The 18,355-nt window shown below is 45.8% G+C and overlaps 1 protein-coding gene across 2 annotated transcripts in view; it reads right to left on the minus strand.

The window, feature by feature from the left end:
* Positions 1-18,355, minus strand: part of mylka (myosin, light chain kinase a) — a 47,170-nt gene that overhangs the window by 28,730 nt on the left and 85 nt on the right. Inside the window, exons 1-12 of one of the 2 annotated variants that reach the window (XM_085135579.1) lie at positions 17,315-18,355; positions 10,319-10,478; positions 7,858-8,065; positions 7,612-7,657; positions 7,232-7,397; positions 6,935-7,100; positions 6,669-6,690; positions 5,969-6,140; positions 5,789-5,862; positions 5,605-5,705; positions 5,223-5,435; positions 95-235 (exon numbers count right to left, since the gene is read on the minus strand). The exon at positions 17,315-18,355 is cut by the window's right edge and continues 85 nt beyond it. In XM_085135579.1, the coding sequence (XP_084991705.1) occupies positions 95-235; positions 5,223-5,435; positions 5,605-5,705; positions 5,789-5,862; positions 5,969-6,140; positions 6,669-6,690; positions 6,935-7,100; positions 7,232-7,397; positions 7,612-7,657; positions 7,858-8,065; positions 10,319-10,478; positions 17,315-17,631 (1,786 nt within the window). In that variant the 5' untranslated portion in view covers positions 17,632-18,355. The remainder of the gene's footprint in view (positions 1-94; positions 236-5,222; positions 5,436-5,604; positions 5,706-5,788; positions 5,863-5,968; positions 6,141-6,668; positions 6,691-6,934; positions 7,101-7,231; positions 7,398-7,611; positions 7,658-7,857; positions 8,066-10,318; positions 10,479-17,314) is intronic. The other variant, XM_085135580.1, reaches the window with a different exon arrangement.

Consider the following 18,355-nt stretch of genomic DNA (forward strand, 5'->3'; position numbering starts at 1 on the left):
GAAGAAGTAAATCTGCCCTCATCGCATCTCCTCCATCTCCCCAGAGATCAGACAGGAAATACCACAGCTCGCACACACACACACACACACTTACCGCTCAGCTCCACCGTCATGGCGACTCTGCTGCCGTCCATCACCTTCAGATCGCTCAGGCGACCAATGAAGCGAGGAGCTTCACACGCAGCTCTGACCTCTGTGACCTCTGTGACCTCTGACCTCCCGCCTCTCTGTCTGCCTGCAGGGCGGAAACACACAAAGAAGAAAAAGGAGCAGTTACTAATGTAATCAAGTACATTTACTCCAGTACACGAGAGTACTCCAGTCTACTGATACTTCAAATGTCAAAGGGAAATAATGCACGTTTGACTTCCTGTTTTTATTTACAGCGTAACAGCCAATCACAGTAAACTACCATGATCCAAACTCAGAGCTCAGTGTGTTAGCCTGAGGCAGAGAGAGAGCACAGAGAGCACCAGCCTGAGCCTCACTCGTCCTCTTCCTTATAAGGAGCGAGGGTTTCCTTTTCTCTCTGCCTCCATCACACACACACACACACACACACACACACACACACTAAAGTCCATTAAACATGCCTGTGTATGTGTGTGCGCTCATGTGAGGAGGGACAAATGTGTGTGTGCGTGTTTTGTTCTGTGTACATATCAGAAATACCAGAGAGGACACACACTGCTTCACTGGCTGTGTGTGCGTCACATTAACTGATGAACACACACACACACACAGTAACAACAGTTAGTGTAATCATATTTCCATGCTGGGGTGTTTCCAGGGTTGATGAGACGAGCGGGGGCAGAGGAGGTGAAGAAACAGAAATCTGAATATCTGAAACGCCGGCTTTGGTTTCATCTTTCCTTCTTACACCAGTGACAAATAAATCCATCCACCAGCCCTCCACCCATCCTTCATCCATCCCTCCATTAATCTTTCATCACTCTATCATGCATCCATTCCTTCAGCTCTCCACCCATCAATACTTCATCCATCCATTGCTGGTAAAGTAATTTGGTAATGTTCTGCACAACAGCTGCAGCAGACGCAGCCTCTCTAGTTTGGGAGTTTCAGAATCTTCTACTTTTATAAAGAACATTAAAGTTTGTGAACATTGCTCTCCTTCAGCTGAGGTTATGAACCATGACGCTGTGACCGTCACGTTAAACAGAAAAACATAAAACTGCTGTTTCCAGCGCAGGAATTCAAACTCTGATGGATCGATGCACGCTGTAGTTTGGCAGTTCTTTATTTTGAAAGGATATGAACACTTCCTCCTACACTGTGAGGAGTCATGTGACCTGCAGATACAAACTCGCTGAGTGAAACGACTTCAGCAGCAGAGACAGATTCTTCTCAGACTGCAGATGAGACTTTATTGTCCTCACATGGAAATCTGCTGTCTGTGGGAACCCGCTGGTATTTCACTGTGTGTGTGTGTGTGTGTGTGTGTGTACTGAGTGGGGGATTTCCTGCTGCATGCCTGATTGTCCTTATAAGTCTGCGATGAAGGTTCCTCTCCAACACGCTGATCAGTGATTGGCTGACTGATGCTGCTTTCACTCATCCCTCTAATAAAATTTAATTCTGCACTATTCAGCAAATTACATTCAAATGTTTGGACACAAAACAAAGTCCAGAAACCATCAGGGCAGTAAATCTTCCTGCAGCGGCTTCTTTGATTTCTGCTTTAAGCTCAGTAACTTCACAGAGCTGCTGTTACGACAGCGGTGATTATATTTTATCACGCGGGTCTTAGATTAATGATAAAATTTACACGAGTAGTCCAGGTGGGAGGAAGATATAAAATATTGTGAGTGATGAAAAATAAACATTACCAAATAATTTTCACATTCACAGAGCAGGACCCAGACTGAGGTCTGTGTGCTACATTCATCCACAGGAGCTGTGACACCAGCAGCGTTCTGGTGTCTATTATTTCATCACATCTGATCAGCTAAACAGTCTGAAATCAGAAAGTTAGACTTCCTGATAATAATGAATTGCAGTAGTCCAGCCTGGAAGTAATAAATGCATGAACTAGTTTTTCAGCGTCACTCTGAGACAGGATATTTCTAATTTTAGAGATGTTGCACAAATGGAAGAACGCAGTCTTACATATTTGTTTAATATGTGCGTTGAAGGACATATCCTGGTCAAAAATGACTCCAAGGTTCCTCACAGTGTTACTGGAGGCCAAGGTAATGCCATCCAGAGTAAGAATCTGGTTAGATACCATATTTCTAAGCTTTTCAGCGCCGAGTACAATGACCTCAGTTTTATCTGAGTTAAGAAGCAGAAAGTTAGTGGCCATCCAAGTCTTTATGTCTTTAAGACATTCCTGCAGTTTAACTAATTGGTGTGTGTTATCTGGCTTCATGGACAGATAGAGCTGGGTGTCATCTGCATAGCAGTGAAAATGTATGCTATGTCTTCTAATGATGCTGCCTAGGGGAAGCATGTATAATGTAAACAGAATTGGTCCTAGCACTGAACCCTGTGGAACTCCATAATTAACCTCAGTGTGTGAAGAGGACTCTCCATTTACATGCACAAATTGGAGTCTATTAGATAGATATGATACAAACCACTGCAGTGCAATACCTGTAATACCTACAGCATGTTCTAATCGCTCTAACAGGATATTATGGTCAACAGTATCGAATGCTGCACTAAGGTCAAGAAGGACAAGCACAGAGATGAGTCCACTGTCAGAGGCCATAAGAAGATCATTTGTAACCTTCAATAAAGCTGTTTCTGTGCTGTGATGAACTCTGAAACCTGACTGAAACTCTTCAAATAAACCATTCCTCTGCAGATGATCTGTTAGCTGTTTGACAACTACTCTTTCAAGGATTTTTGATATGAAAGGAAGGTTGGAGATTGGCCTATAATTAGCTAAGACTGCTGGGTCTAGAGATGCTTTTTGAGTAAAGGTTTAACTGCAGCCACCTTGAAGGCCTGTGGTACATAGCTGATTATTAGAGATAGGTTGATCATATTTAAGATCGAAGAATTAATCAATGGCAGGACTTCTTTGAGCAGTTTTGTAGGAATGGGGTCTAAAAGACACGTTGATGGTTTGGAGGAAGTAATTATTGAAGTTAACTCAGAAAGATCGATTGGAAAAAAAGAGTCTAACTTAACATCAATGGTACTAAGAGTAGCTGTAGATAATATTACATCTGTGGGATGATTATTGGTAATTTTTTCTCTAAATGTTATTTGTGAAGAAGTTCATGAAGTCATCACTAGTTAACGTTAAAGGGATGGTTGGCTCAACAGAGCTCTGACTGTTCATGTTTCTACAGTGGAATCACTGGTGACCACTTTAAAGTCACACTGTGCTGGAAACTGTGAGCCTCACCTGCTCCTGACCAGGTGAGATGTTCAGTATCAGTTACCATGGTGACTGAACAAGGCAAGACACTGAAAACTGTGACTTTAAGCTCAGCAGATCTCCTTCTGGTCTGCAAACATTTATCAGAGGCAGGAATTTTATAAGATTTGCTTCCCACGACTGTGTCCACGTTCCTGTTGTTTGCAATAATATCAGTGAAATAAATCAGTTACCGTCACGTGGAACAAAATGTATCAAGAAAAGGAAACGATATGATGAAAGAAACAAAAACAGTCTCATCATAAACAAACTTGTTATGTGGCTGAGCATTGAGTCAGATGAACTGAGAGGTTCAGGCTGCAAACATCAGCACACACGAGTCACTTCCTCACAGGTGGTAATCTGTTTTTAATCATTTTAAATCTGCTGATAGCGGCCGACCTTTCATTTCATCCATCTTCGTGTCCACAGAGCAGTTTAAAGAGGGCCGAGTGTGAACGCGAGAGCAGAAGATCAGGAAAACAGACGACAGGAAGAGGAGAAAGTAACAGTCGGGATGGCGAGTGACAGAAGCACGCTGTCAGTCTCTGGGCTGTGTTTCATATTTCACTGCAGTGTTTACTCAGCACTTATTTATGAAACCATGTTCTTACAAACCTGAGCAGCAAACTAAAGAGCAGCAAATATAACCAGACCAAAGAGTTTCTGAGTCAGCATCACTCTGTAGCTGCTGTCCAGCCGAGGCAGACCTGGGATCAGCTGCAGAGCTGAGAGGAGTCCCCACCGCGTGATGAAGCTGTGGACTCCCTCTGCATGCCCTTCTTGGGTCGGCTTCAGTCTTACTGTGTGTGTGTGTGTGTGTGTGCTGCTGCAGCGTGTTTTGTCTTTATATGGCTCTCTGCTGCCTCTGCTCAGCGGTTCAACGACACGGCGCTGAAAAAGCTGAGCTGTGACTCCAGCTGATCCACGTGGTTACATCAGCTTCATGATCCTGACCAATCGAAACGGCAGGAACAGAGCAGGTAACGAGACGGTGTGAGTAACCTCACCACACACACACGCTCTGATAATCAGTTAATCTGCTTCATGCTGAATGAGTCACGGTGACTGTAGGTGATCTGTATGAGTGGATGGAGGAGGTGGAGGTGTTTGCAGGTCTGCAGGTCTCTGAGAGTCGTGAGATAATAAAACTAAAGCCGCTCGTGGGTTTAACAGCTGAACGCTTTTCCCAGCAGCAGCTCTGCAGGTGGTTTCAACCCTCTTGAAGTCGACCTCTGACCTCTGTGCAGGTGCTGCGTGTTTGCAGGATTCCACACAAACATTTCTGTCCTGTGTGTGTTTGTTTTTCCCTCTCTGATCAGAAGGTCAGGTCAAAGGTCAGGATGGAGTATGTCCTCAGTTTCCTGTTGGACCACGATTGTGTCTCTGTGTGAGAGTCAGTGCTGCCCTCTGCTGGAGGACTCGGTCCATCACACTCTGAGCCTCAGCGTGAAGCTGTTCCTCTGCCCTGCGTTACAACATCTATGCATCCACACAGGAAGTGGACCGACTCTTACACAGCAGCTTTCTGCTCTCCCACAGTACTCGCTGTACACACAACATGCCACATTCACCCAGTCACACTCACTCATACACTTCCTTACTAACATTCATTCTCTGATGGATGCATCTGAGAGCAATTTGGGGTTAGTATCTTGCCCGAGGAAGGAGCCAGGGATCGAACCACTAACCTTCCAAACAGTAGATGGCCACCCCCCCACCCACCCACCCATCCATCCACCCACCCACCCATCCATCAGGAAGCAGCTCTGAGGAGATGGTTTAAATAAAGGTTTCATTTCAGGTCCTTTAGTCTAGGTGGGGAGGAACTCACTGTGCACGAGGAGCGTCCACGCTGCAGAGTCCACCGTCAGCCCGTCAGCGTTGGTCAGCTGACACCTGTACGTGCCCCGGTCCACCCGTCTCACCCTCTCCACGGTGAGAGTGCGACGGGTGCCGTCTCGTCTCTGCCGCAGACCCGATCCCGTCCTCACGGGCCCCCCGTCCTTCAGCCAGGTGACCTCGGCCCCGGCAGCAGAGGAGGACACTGTGAGGAAGAGGAGAGGCGGCTCACACTCACAGGATCTTAAAGTCACAGTAAAGCTGTGGAGGAGCTGAGACCTGAAATGAAACCTTTATTTAAATCATCATTAACCATCTCCTCAGAGCTGCCTCGTGTCAGTGATTCCACCTTCACAGTCTGAGGCGTTTCTCACCTTGGCAGGTGAACGTGACCTGAGCTCCCTCTGTGGCCTCCTGGTCCAGGGGGACGGCCTCGAACCGCAGGTTGGAACCCGCCGTGGACGTCCTCACCGGCCTGAAACACAGGTGATCCTGAACACACCTGAAAGTGGACGTGACTTCACATTTAAATAAAAGTGAATTGATCCAAGGTCTGACCTGCTATCTGAGCCGGGTCCTGGCTGCTGGACTGAGCAGGTCTGATCTGGATCAGGAGCGTCGATGGACCGGACCTGCAGGGGAGCAGGAGCTCTTTCACTTCATGTCATTCTCTTTCATTTATTCTGCTTTAGATGGCATGAGTTTCAGAAACATTATTATTAGTAGTAGTAAAATAACCTGATTAGGTGCAGTTCTCCTCTCAGCCAGCAGAGGGAGCTGTGCAGGTGGTTTGCTCCTCCAGGAGGCGGCCTGTCTGGCCTCTTGCTCCTCGGGCTGGGAGCTGGGAGCAGCTCTGCTCTCCTTCTGGCTCCTGGTTCTGGTCTGTGGGTCGTCAGTGGGCCGGCCGGTCCTGCAGGAGGAACCAGAGTGGATGATCCTGAACATGCCGTCCTCGTTACCGCGGTGACTGTCCCCGTGTGACAGCATGTTTTTAATTCTTTGCAGTCTGGAAATATTTGATTTACTGGTGGATTTATTTTTATGACGTCTCTTTTTTCGGTCAGACAGTAAGAAACCTCAGACGGATTATTTGCAGCAGGTTCTGAAAGGTGAAACCTGCCGGTTAGCGTCCCCACAGGAGTTCAGATTGATGAGGAATCTCCTCTGCTTCCTTCAGCTACCTCTAACCTGCTGCTGTAAACACTCAAGCAGTTTTCCAGGACAAGTTTCCAGCTCGTGAAGCCAAAAGATCTCAAACTCAGCTGGAAAACTTTAGCAGCAGCAAAGGAAAGAGGAGCCACGTTTTCCAGGAGCTGACGAAGCTCTGAGAGGGACGCTGCTGTCCGTCCACCAGAGCTCCAGACAGGAAACAGCTCTGAGGGATTCTTACTGTTAACACCTGCATCAGACAAGCTGATCCGGACATGACAGCACTCACCTGGAGGAGTCGTCAGGAGCACCTGGAGAAGAGAGGGGAGGACATGTGAGAGAGAAAACGTCCACATCATCAGCATCCACACAGTCACACGCTCAGAGCGCCACCAGCTGCTCAACATCAGGCTGTAAACATGTTTGTTTTAACGTGGGGCTGACTCACTGCTGCCTCTGCTGGACAGCAGGGGAACTGCAGCATTTGGTTTGCAGTTTTAAATAATGACAAATGAGTGCGTGCAGCAGCTGAACGACTCTGATTGGCTGCCTCACCCTGGACGGTAAGCTCGGCGCAGGCAGTCGCTGTTCCGGAACCGTTGCTGATCAAACACTTGTAACTTCCTGCATCCTGGACAATCACATCCTTTATCTCCAGGAAGTGAAGGCCTGAGCGCTCGTACATGCTGACCCGCCCACCAGACTGAAGCTCCGCCTCCCCCTGAGAGACAAACAGTAAATACTGAGTAAATCAGTAAAAGCGGACAAAGAATCTGTCCTCCAGCCGCCGCTGCGAGTGAGACTGAGCTTCTCAGCTGTTCCTCTGCAGCTCTGATCTGAAGCTCCTCTTACCTTGTACCAGGTGATCCTGGGCTGTGGGCGTCCTGTGGTTTTGGCGGAGAACTTGGCGCTCTGTCCCGGCTCGGCAAACACTCGGCTGGGTTTGTTGATGAACTTTGGAGGACTCTCACTCCAAATGCTCGGCCTGCTCTCCACAGCAGGAGCTGCAGAGCGACACCTGGAATCATGAGAGATGGAGTTCACGTGACCCGGTCCATATCAGTGCTGAAGTCCAGCACCAGGTTTTACCATCGAGCCTGATGAGTTTTCAAAGTGTTCCTTTCATTTTTGTGAGCAGTGTTTTTTGTTTGGGAGGAAAACGTTTAGCCAAACTCAGAGCTGTGTGAAAGGAGTGTCCTCTGAGACATCTCATAGCTGTTTGCACGGCTCACCCTGCTTTCATGGACGCCGGCGCGACGTATTTCTTCCCAGGATTCTCTGCAGGTGGAAAAACATCAGAGCATCAGATCGAGCTTTCGCTAAACCTTTAAAAAACTTTGAGTGTTTTTATTTGAACCAAAAGGCAGCAAACAGAAATAAAATGAGGGCATAAAGAGTGTGGGTGTCACAGAGGAAAACCAGCCGAACACGTTTTCCTCACAGTGACTGTTTCCTGTCAGAGCTGCTCACGCTCTTACCTTCCAGAAGGATCTCCACGGTAACCTGACGGCTCCCCGCCTGATTGGTTGCCTGACAGGTGTAACTGCCCAGGTCCTCCTCCGTGACCCCTCTCACCAAAAGGCTGAAGTTGCCCCGCCCACCCCGTTCCACGATGTAGTGCTCTCCACCAGTCACGGCCCTTCCCTCTCTGTACCATGTGACCTGTGGCTCAGGATGGCCGCGCACCTGAACGATTCAGACAAGGGAGAAAAGCAATCAGCTGATTTCACACAGACTCGTCCAGCTGAGTCAGCATCATCCGGCATAACGGAGGCTGTGTCCATCTTTTATATACAGTGTGTGTTTGGTTTGAGGTCAGCGTGACAGAAGCAGACAAGTCCAGACCGAATCTGCAGGACTCGAAGAGGACTAAAGACCTCACAGAACTAGGAAAGCAAGCGTGTGTGTGTGTGTGTGCCTGTCTCTGTGAGTGTGTGTGTGTGTGTGTGTGTGTCTCTGTGAGTGTGAGTGTGTGTGTGTGTGCAGCATGTGGTGGACAGATGTGTTTGAGGACTTTCAGCTGCCATCAGGCTTTGCAGATCCATCCATCATGTTTGGGGATTTGTGGTGCATTCAGGTGTCCTGGGATTCTTCACATGCAGTCAGCAGACAGCCAGAGGAGCTGAGGCAGAAATGAAGAGCGCTGCCTTCAGGTGAAACTTGCCAGTTTGGCTGTGATTGGGTCTTTAAGTGGTTAAACTGGTGTAAAACCACAGGGGAAACCAGAGCAGCGTAAGAGCCGCTGATTAAAGTCGGGCCAAACACAGAAAATGACTTCAGAGAGCAAATAAAGCAGAAACAGAGCGTTTGGTGTGCTGGGATTGTTGGGAGGCTTCACATCAGGATGCAGCCGGTCACAAGACTGAAGAAATGTTAATCCGTCCGCTCTCACATCCTTCCAGCCTTCCAGACTCTCAGATACAAACACAGTCTCCTGACCTGTGATGAAGGTTCAGCCTGGTCCTCCTCACTCTTATTTCTGTGGCTGGCAGCGAACCGCCTTAAACGTGTTCTTTAAAGTTGGGATGTTTGTTCTGTCTCAGTCCTGCTTTTATGATCTGCTGCTGTGAGCTTTGTTTTTATGGTCTCTCAGATCGGTGAAGCACTTTATTCTGGAAAAAGATCCAGACACAAATCGTGTCATTCCTCCCACACCGAGTGTCTGTCCTCAAGTCCTGCTTCAGTGTTATGTTTAAGAATAGAATAGAATAGAATAGAATAGAATAAAATAGCCCTTTATTGTTATTGTACATGTGCAACAGAATTGTAGGTGCTCCACACCAACTGTGCAGGAACAAGTCTGTGAAGGTTCTCAGTCATCCAGGTCATCGTAGTCAAAGAAGCTTGCAAAGAAAAGCGTCTGGACTTCTTTAAGTTACTTGAAGACGTTTCACCTTCATCCGAGAAGCTTCTTCAGTTCTACGACACCAACTCTCTGCCATCTATAATCCAGTTTTGAGTTCCCTCCCCAGACGCCTTAACGCCCACTCACATCCTGGGCCATCTGACCTCAGGAAATCACATGATAAGGTGGGGCCAGGTTTCACAATGAACTCACCCGAAACTCTGGCTGATTGGGACCCACACCCAGTTCCACACCTTGGCTCAGGCGATTAGAGGATCATCAGGGGGTCCTTTTGTCCCTCTGTGGGGGGAAACTCCCACTAGGTTTATATCTGGGACTCTCCACCATTTGACCTTAGAACTGAAGAAGCTTCTCGGATGAAGGTGAAACGTCTTCAAGCAACTTAAAGAAGTCCAGACGCTTTTCTTTGCAAGCTCCTTTGACTGTGCAGGAATAAATAATAATGAAGAGGAATACATATACAAAAATAAGAGGAAGGCACACAGGTTGCAAAGTGCTCAGAAAAGAGGAAATGATCAATATTAACACGTATAAATCATCATGAAGTTTTAACAATTAATTGTCTGCATTAAAGTGAGTCGTTTAAAAATGAGCCAGTCTGACTTTGATCTTCAGTCCGTTGTGAGTCTGTGAGGGCGTCGGCGTCTCCTGAGGCTTTCCTCATACACAGGGCCTCATTTCTAGCCTCCATGTTTATATTTGGGCAAACTGTGGTGATTACAGCTTCCTGATGCACGCTGGCACCGCTCGCTCGGGCCACAGGAACACAACTATTTATACAAAGCCAGAGTTTAAAGTGGGCTGAAACCTCCGTCTGATAAGAAAGGCTGCATGTCTGAACAGCTCAGCTGCTGCTGACATCGGCTCTGATGAACCTCCAGAGACTGAAGGTCGGCTTCATCCAGAGTTCAGAGTGTCGGGACGTCTCATTCTCAGCTCGTCCCAACTCAGAGCAGGTGGAAATATCTCACATCTTAGTTATCTGTGTCGAGTCCACCTTAAACAACCTCAGAGGTGTAAACGCTGTTCACTGTTTCAGGTTTAGAGGTAAACAGAACCAATCAGAGTCTCACCTTGCCCTCCAGTCGAGCTTCTCCCCCCAGCGTGACCCGGGCATTACGGGGAGGAAGGACGAAAGCTGGAGGCTCGTTGCCGTGGGAACCGCATCCTTGTGACAGGCTTGTAACCTTGGAGACGGTGGAAACTGAAGCCAACCGCACGTCAGTCATTCTCCTATCAGAGGAAACAGAAACAACCATCAGAGAGTGACATCACAAACATGCTCTGAGCATGTGCACACCTCAGAGTCACATGATCAGCTGATCATGTGACTCTGAGGAAACTGAGGAAAACGTATTTTCATCATCAGTCCTTGTTCTGATGAGCTGTAACAGCCGACATGGCTGTGAGTATCAGTAGCATCTGTAGTTGTTCAGCATCAGATGAGTGCGGTGGATCCTGACACACCTACCTGTGAATCACCTTATCATGGTGGTGGTTACCACACCAGCATGAACCCAGGAGCTCCTGCTGGGGTCTCCCAAGGCAAACTGGTGCTGGGTGAGGACAGAGCAGCATACATGCCTGCCCTCCAGTGGGCTCCGGTGGGCCTTCACTTGCAAGAGGGGCTGTGGGATGGTTACTGCTGTGATGTCAGCTCAGAGCGTGCTCACTGCTGGCTTCACAGTTGTTGTATGTTGGTGATATTTTTGGCTTTTGGCTGGACGTTGGCTCGGTGTTTGCCGGCTGGTCGCTGTGTGTCTGCTGGATGTTTTGTGTTTTCAGAGCAAACAGCAGCAGTCTGCAGCTCTGACCCTCTCTCTGCTGCTGCCTTATAAGGTCTAATAGTTACGAAACACACTCAACTCTGTTTGAAATAACAGTTTTATCAACATGTCAGCTTTTGTTTCCTGTCTCGTCCTGATCGTGTGTTTTTCTCTCCAGCTCAGAGCTCAGACACAAACCTCCATCTGACCGAACACGAGCTGCACCTCAGCCTGAAGGAAAAACACTGAGAACAGGTTCAAAGTTCATGCTAAGCTTCTGACAGCACGTCGGTGCTCGTTCTCTCAAGGAGTGAACACAGGTTAGACGCTGCAGTTTCTGGATACATCGATCAGGAACAAGAACGTGAAGATGAAAGATCAGTGAGACTGCTGTGTGACGATATTTGGGTTTGAGTTGATAATGAAGGTTAAAGATGTCCAATGAGCCGCCACAGTCCCACGAACGGGATTAAAACGTGCTGGAAATGCTGCAGAGCACCAACAACCAGAGATGGGCAGTAACGTGTTACTTGTAATCTGATTACTTTTTTCAAGTAATGAGTAAAGTAAGGGATTACTATTGCAAAAACGGTAATTAGATTACCGTTACTTTCCCGTAGGAACGCTGCGTTACTGCGTTACTAAAACCGTGATTTTTTGCGAGAATGTCTCATGACAGTGACGTAAGCGAGTGCGACGTTCGTGACAACAGCTGTGTGCAGATCAACAATGGATCATATATCGAGTGCAGAGAGAGTATGAGCGTGCAGCGTTTAAAGCGTGGAAGTACTGACCTTACTTTGAGTTTGATTCCATAAAAAGTGACAAAAACATTAGTGTCCGTTGTGCGTGGGAAGAAAACTTCTTTTTACAGCGAAAAAACCCCTAAACTTCCAAACAAGCACCGAGTAGCTACGACGTAATGGGAAACTCACTGACCGCGGCACACCTGCACCAGGATAAACCTCCGCCTGCCCCACTCCTGCTTTACAGGTGAAAATAGAGCAACAGGACCGCTAGTCTTTGACTTTATTTATTTTCTGCTGTGTTTTACTTGCATCTATTTGAAAGACTGAGTGTAAACACACAAAATATTTTATTTTATGTGCTGGAATGTGCAGAAAATAGGTTTAAATGTTAAACAAATTTCTTCCAGTCAGAGAATGTTGCAGATAATTAAATGTTTGCTTGATGCATAAAGTTAAAAGATTAAAACTAATAAAACAAGTTTTAAAAAGAGACTTTTCCATTTGATTACATTTTGTATGATGATTATGCAGAAAAAGTAGAATTGGGCTGAAAGATCTATCACTTTATCACCTATTCAGGTTGTAAATCGTGTTTTTAAAAAGTAACTAAGTAATTAATTACTTTTGAAAATAAGTAATCAGTAAAGTAACCGGATTACTTTTTGGGGAAGTAATCAGTAATTAGTTACTGATTACTTTTTTCAAGTAACTTGACCAACACTACCAACAAAGATACAGAAGAAGAAGACAGCATTCAAACAGGAAGGCCTGCGAGAGCTCTGAAGGTCACAGAGAGCCTGAGTGAAGCTTTTCTCACAGATGGTGTCACGTCGGTGGAGCGACACAAACACAGGAAAACAAAGAGAAGCTGACAGAAGATCAATAACACAGAGATAACAGAGATAACAGAGATAACAGAGATAACATAGAGCAGCGACACATGAATGTTTGCAGTCAGCAGCTCAGCTCCACCCTGAGTGGCAGAGAGAGAGAAAGACTGAGTGGAGCTCACTCGCCCATCTGCGCTTGTCATTAGCGGAGTTCATTATCAGGAGGAAAAACTGTTTCCTGTTTGTCACGCTGAACCAACGCAGCCAAATAACACAGAAGCCTCCCCTCAGTCGGAGCTGCTAACTCACTTTCTAAAGTTCAAAGTTCAAACTCTGACTTTCAACAGCTGCACTCTGCTGCTGGGTCACATGACCTGATGCAACATCAGCTCTACCAACAGAGCAGAGCTGTGAGGAGGAAGTCCTGAGACCTCGCAGCTGAATACCAGCTCTGTGACTGTCAGCAGGTCAGCCCTCACTACCTGTGAGCAGCTTGTTTTACACAAAGCCTGCAAATATTTCACTAAATATGGAGAACATGATCCAAACTGCAGATATTTTCACCGAGTAGAAATGTTTTCACAGTCTGACCCCGCCCACCCCACCATGACCTCATCAATTCAAATCCAAACATTTCCCGGAGTGATCTGTAAATAAGCTTCAAGTCTTTTCTCACTGTGTGTGTGTGTGTGTGTGTGTGTGTGTGTGTGTGTGTGTGTGTGTGTGTGTGTGTGTAACTTTGATTTTGCTGTTTCTGTGTAGCAGACGATGAAGCCTGAAAGCATTTGTGGTGATGAACGTGTGAACAGACAGGTGAGCTGCAGCGTTTACAGCCAGCGTGCACTCAGAGACAGGAATCAGCTGCTCACTGCGATCACGCAGACTTCTTCTCACAGTGAAAACCTTTATGAACAGTCAGAGAGTTAGCACTCATCCCAGACCTGCTGCAGGAAGACAGCTGCTACCATCGGTCATATTTAAAGTCAGTTTGCATTTAATGTGAGGAACGAGATGAGTGAGGCTCAGACACGATGAGACGTCAGCCTGAGACAGGAAGCAGCAGAAGATAAGAGGAGATCAGATCAGTCATCAGGCTGTGAAATCAGAGCTGCAGGTGAGTTCACGGTGCTCTGAAACTTCCCAGCAAACTCGGGTCGGTCTGAGGTCGGCTTTTTAATCAGAGGAGATTCCTTCACGTCAGTCGACCGTTTCACAAACATCCTCTACAACTAAGCAGCAGCAGGCCGAGCTTCTGTTTCCCACATTCACCCTGTAATATCACACACTGTGCAGCAGCATCAGCACTGCATCTCCACTGAGACACAGAGGCGTGAAACATCAAGCAAACACCAGACATACATCAACAGTAGAGGTGGGAATCATCATACATCCCACGATACAATATTATCACAATACTTAACGCACGATACGATATTATTGTAATTTTTTTAAATATTTTGCGATATTCAGATTCTGTACATAAAGGTAAACTTTATCAATATTCATTTTCTCTAATATCAAAGTCTCACACTCAGTCTTTCTCTCATTTCAGTTTTATTGTTGACAAACTGAACGGTTTGTATTACAGTCTAGTCCAACTTAACTGAAGCAACCATCTGGTACAATTATAGCTATTCTGAACTATGCAGTTTATGAAAACTATGCAGCCCCTTCAGCAACTGAAGAATTTGAAAGTAAATTAAAACAAAATATAATTTTACATTAAATAAAAAAGTTTTAAACTTAATTAAAATAAAACATGTCTTAAATTAAAATAAGTAAACTGTCATGTTTATTGCTGCCAAAAACAAGTTAAACACATTTGGACAGTGAAGGAATGTCAGGATTCTTGCTCAGAAAAAGGATCAACATGCTCTGAAGTCAGAGCACAAAAACCTTTTTGTAACAAAATATCGATTTCTGCTGTCCCTGTATCGATACATTATTACAAACAACGTCCCAACAACATCCCAACAACATCCAAACAACGTCCTGACAACGTCCCAACAACATGCAAACAACATCCCAACAACATGCAAACAACATCCCAACAACATGCAAACAACATCCCAACAACATGCCAACAACATCCCAACAACATCTAAACAACATCCCAACAACATCCCAACAACATGCAAACAACATCCCAACAACATGTAAACAACATCCCAACAACATGCAAACAACATCCCAACAACATCCCAACAACATCCCAACAACATGCAAACAACATCCCAACAACATGCAAACAACATCCCAATAACATGCAAACAACATCCCAACAACATGCAAACAACATCTAAACAACATCCCAACAACATGCAAACAACATCCCAACAACATGCAAACAACATCCCAACAACATCCCAACAACATGCAAACAACATCCCAACAACATGCAAACAACATCCCAACAACATGTAAACAACATCCCAACAACATGCAAACAACATCCCAACAACATCTAAACAACATGCAAACAACATCCCAACAACATGCAAACAACATCCCAACAACATCCCAACAACATCTAAACAACATCCCAACAACATCCAAACAACATCCTGACAACGTCCCAACAACATGCAAACAACATCCCAACAACATCTAAACAACAACCCAACAACATCCAAACAACGTCCTGACAACGTCCCAACAACATCCCAACAACATGCAAACAACATCCCAACAACATGCAAACAACATCCCAACAACATGCAAACAACATCCCAACAACATCCCAACAACATGCAAACAACATCCCAACAACATGTAAACAACATCCCAACAACATCCCAACAACATCCCAACAACATGCCAACAACATGCAAACAACATCTAAACAACATCCCAACAACATCCCAACAACATCTAAACAACATGCAAACAACATCCCAACAACATGCCAACAACATGCAAACAACATCTAAACAACATCCCAACAACATCCCAACAACATCTAAACAACATGCAAACAACATGCAAACAACATGCAAACAACATGCAAACAACATCCCAACAACATGCAAACAACATCCCAACAACATCTAAACAACATCCCAACAACATCCAAACAACATCCTGACAACGTCCCAACAACATGCAAACAACATCCCAACAACATCTAAACAACAACCCAACAACATCCCAACAACATCCAAACAACGTCCTGACAACGTCCCAACAACATGCAAACAACATCCCAACAACATGCAAACAACATCCCAACAACATGCAAACAACATCCCAACAACATCCCAACAACATCTAAACAACATCCCAACAACATCCAAACAACATCCCGACAACATCTCAACAACAACCCAACAACATGCAAACAACATCCCAACAACATGCAAACAACATCCCAACAACATCTAAACAACATCCCAACAAACATCCCAATAACATCCTGACAACGTCCCAACAACATCTCAACAACAACCCAACGACAACGTCCCAAAAGCATGCAGCCATCGATCTGTGCCTGGAATTTAGATACTCTGAAAGGCAGGAAGTCTCATAGTGACTGAGTCCGAAATCCTTCATGGAGCTTTAAAAAGACGTCCGAGTTTGATGGTGAGGATTAACTGATGATTTTTAGGTCGTGTTCAGTTTTGATTGTGTGAAAGAAACCTCCACCAGTGCTGAGGAACATCTACAGGTGGAGGAGCAACACCTGCTGACCCGAGCTGCTGGCAGCTCCCTGCTTGAAGAGGCTTCAGCGTCTTTACTGGATTTTCTCTCAGATTTGATTTTGTTCTTGTTTAAACTCTGCTCGAGGTTCAGACAGACGCAGGCTCTACTCTGATCTGATATCCTTTTGTTATTGACACTCTGATATTCATTAACATTAAAAACCTGCAGCATGAGGTCTGAAGGGTTCGAGAGGTCCTTACAGTCGCATCAAGCTGGCTTCATTCTGTAGGACTCAGTGCTGGAGTGACACCACATCAGTAACACAGCACTGTAAAGTATAAAAGTCTGTGACTATGATGAAGTATTTCTTACATCAGAGGGTAAAATGATTATTACTGCAGGATTAATGTGGAGCTGCTTGGTTTCATCATCAGTCTGTGGCTGAGGGGTCGTTCACCTGCTCATCGTCTTCATAAGCGACCGCTTTGTATAAATTCAGAGATCATAGCCCACCACACTAACTGCACTTTGATTCATCTTAAAACGCTGTGCACAGAGATATCACAGAGGTCAGAGGTCACCACACTGATGATACAGACAGAAGAAAGCAGAGACTCAACAACACAAGGAGTGAAAATAAGATGAGACAATAACTGAGGTCAACTTTAGTGCCAAACTCTGACGCAGCTCCACTGAACTGATTTAGTTTACAAAGTAAAAACATTAAAATTATCAAAGAGAAAAACATCAAAGCGTCACATCTGCACAGAGTTTAACATCTGGCCTGAAACATGTTTGCAAACCTCAAACTAATCGCTCTGATTGATCGACTGATCATTAAACTGTTGTTTGATTCTGTGACGCGTGCAGCAGGAGAGAGCAGAGAAGAAGAAGCAGCTCTTCAGCTGCTCTTTATAAACACTAATAAACTGATCTGGGCTCAGTGTTTGTTTAACCAGCAGGAGCCTGGTGCAGCGCTGACCCCGCCCACCCCAGAGTCTGGGTGCGTTTGATTAAAACACAGGAAAAAGTCACATTTGAGTCTGAAGAACCACAGAGAGAAGAAGGAGAAGCAGTGAACTCACAGCTCTGATGTTCCTCTGATGGTTCTCCTCCTCTGATGGTTCTCCTCCTCTGATGGTTCTCCTCCTCTGATGGTTCTCCTCCTCTGTGACTCCTGGAAAACGAACCAGACTGAGGAGCTCGTGTTCCTCTGCAGCAGCTTCACCTGAATAATCCGCTCATTCAGCACCGGGACTCCTCCTCTTCCTCCGGGGCGGTCACTGCTCTGTGCTGCTGTGGGTGGGGGTCTCTGTGGGTTCAGGCTGTGGAGCTCAGGCTGCTGATTTGTGTCAATGTGGCGCCATCTGCAGGCCAGTCTCAGTGCTGCACTCTGTAGCATGTGTGGGATGAGTCCTGCTCCTCAGCTGCCACCCCCCGACATCATCCAGGAGTTCGTCATACAGACGTGTCTGAACATGAGCACTCCTCTCAGGTTCTTTACAAACCTCCAAAGAACCGAGCTGTCTGTGCTTCATCAGAGGAACTTCATCATCCTCAGACTTGTTCACATAATGATGTGATGAGAGAACAGTTTGATTGGTTATCCACAGATTTAGGAATCATCCATCATCTTCTTCCACTTACCCAGGGCCGGGTCGCAGGGGCAGCAGCCTCAGCAGAGAAACACAGACTCCCCCAGCTTGTCCATGAGACCACCAAGGTGTTCCCAGGCCAGCCGAGAGATATAATCTCTCCAGCGTGTCCTGGGTCTGCCCCGGGGCCTCCTCCCCTGATTTAGGAATCATTTTAACTCTGTATGAAACAATACACAGAAAGGAGCACTTTTTAATTAGAGTTCAGCATCAAGTCAGTTACACTGTTGGGACACTTTTTGTGGATACGTTTATTTCCCATCATTCAGCAGTGGCAGCAGGGCTGTAGTAATGTTAATAAGGTGGAACCTGACTGTATAAAAGAGAATAATGGGCGTTATATTATTGTCAAAGGAAGCCTACAGAGTTTGTGATAATGAATGTTTACCCACCAGAGCATCCCTCTGATTTTCTGATTCACATGTAAAATCAATTTCTTGTTCCTTTTTCTTTCATCTAAAGAGTGCAGCG

This window comes from Neolamprologus multifasciatus, chromosome 16, assembly GCF_963576455.1.
Source record: "Neolamprologus multifasciatus chromosome 16, fNeoMul1.2, whole genome shotgun sequence".
Classification (NCBI taxonomy): Eukaryota; Metazoa; Chordata; class Actinopteri; order Cichliformes; family Cichlidae; genus Neolamprologus; species Neolamprologus multifasciatus.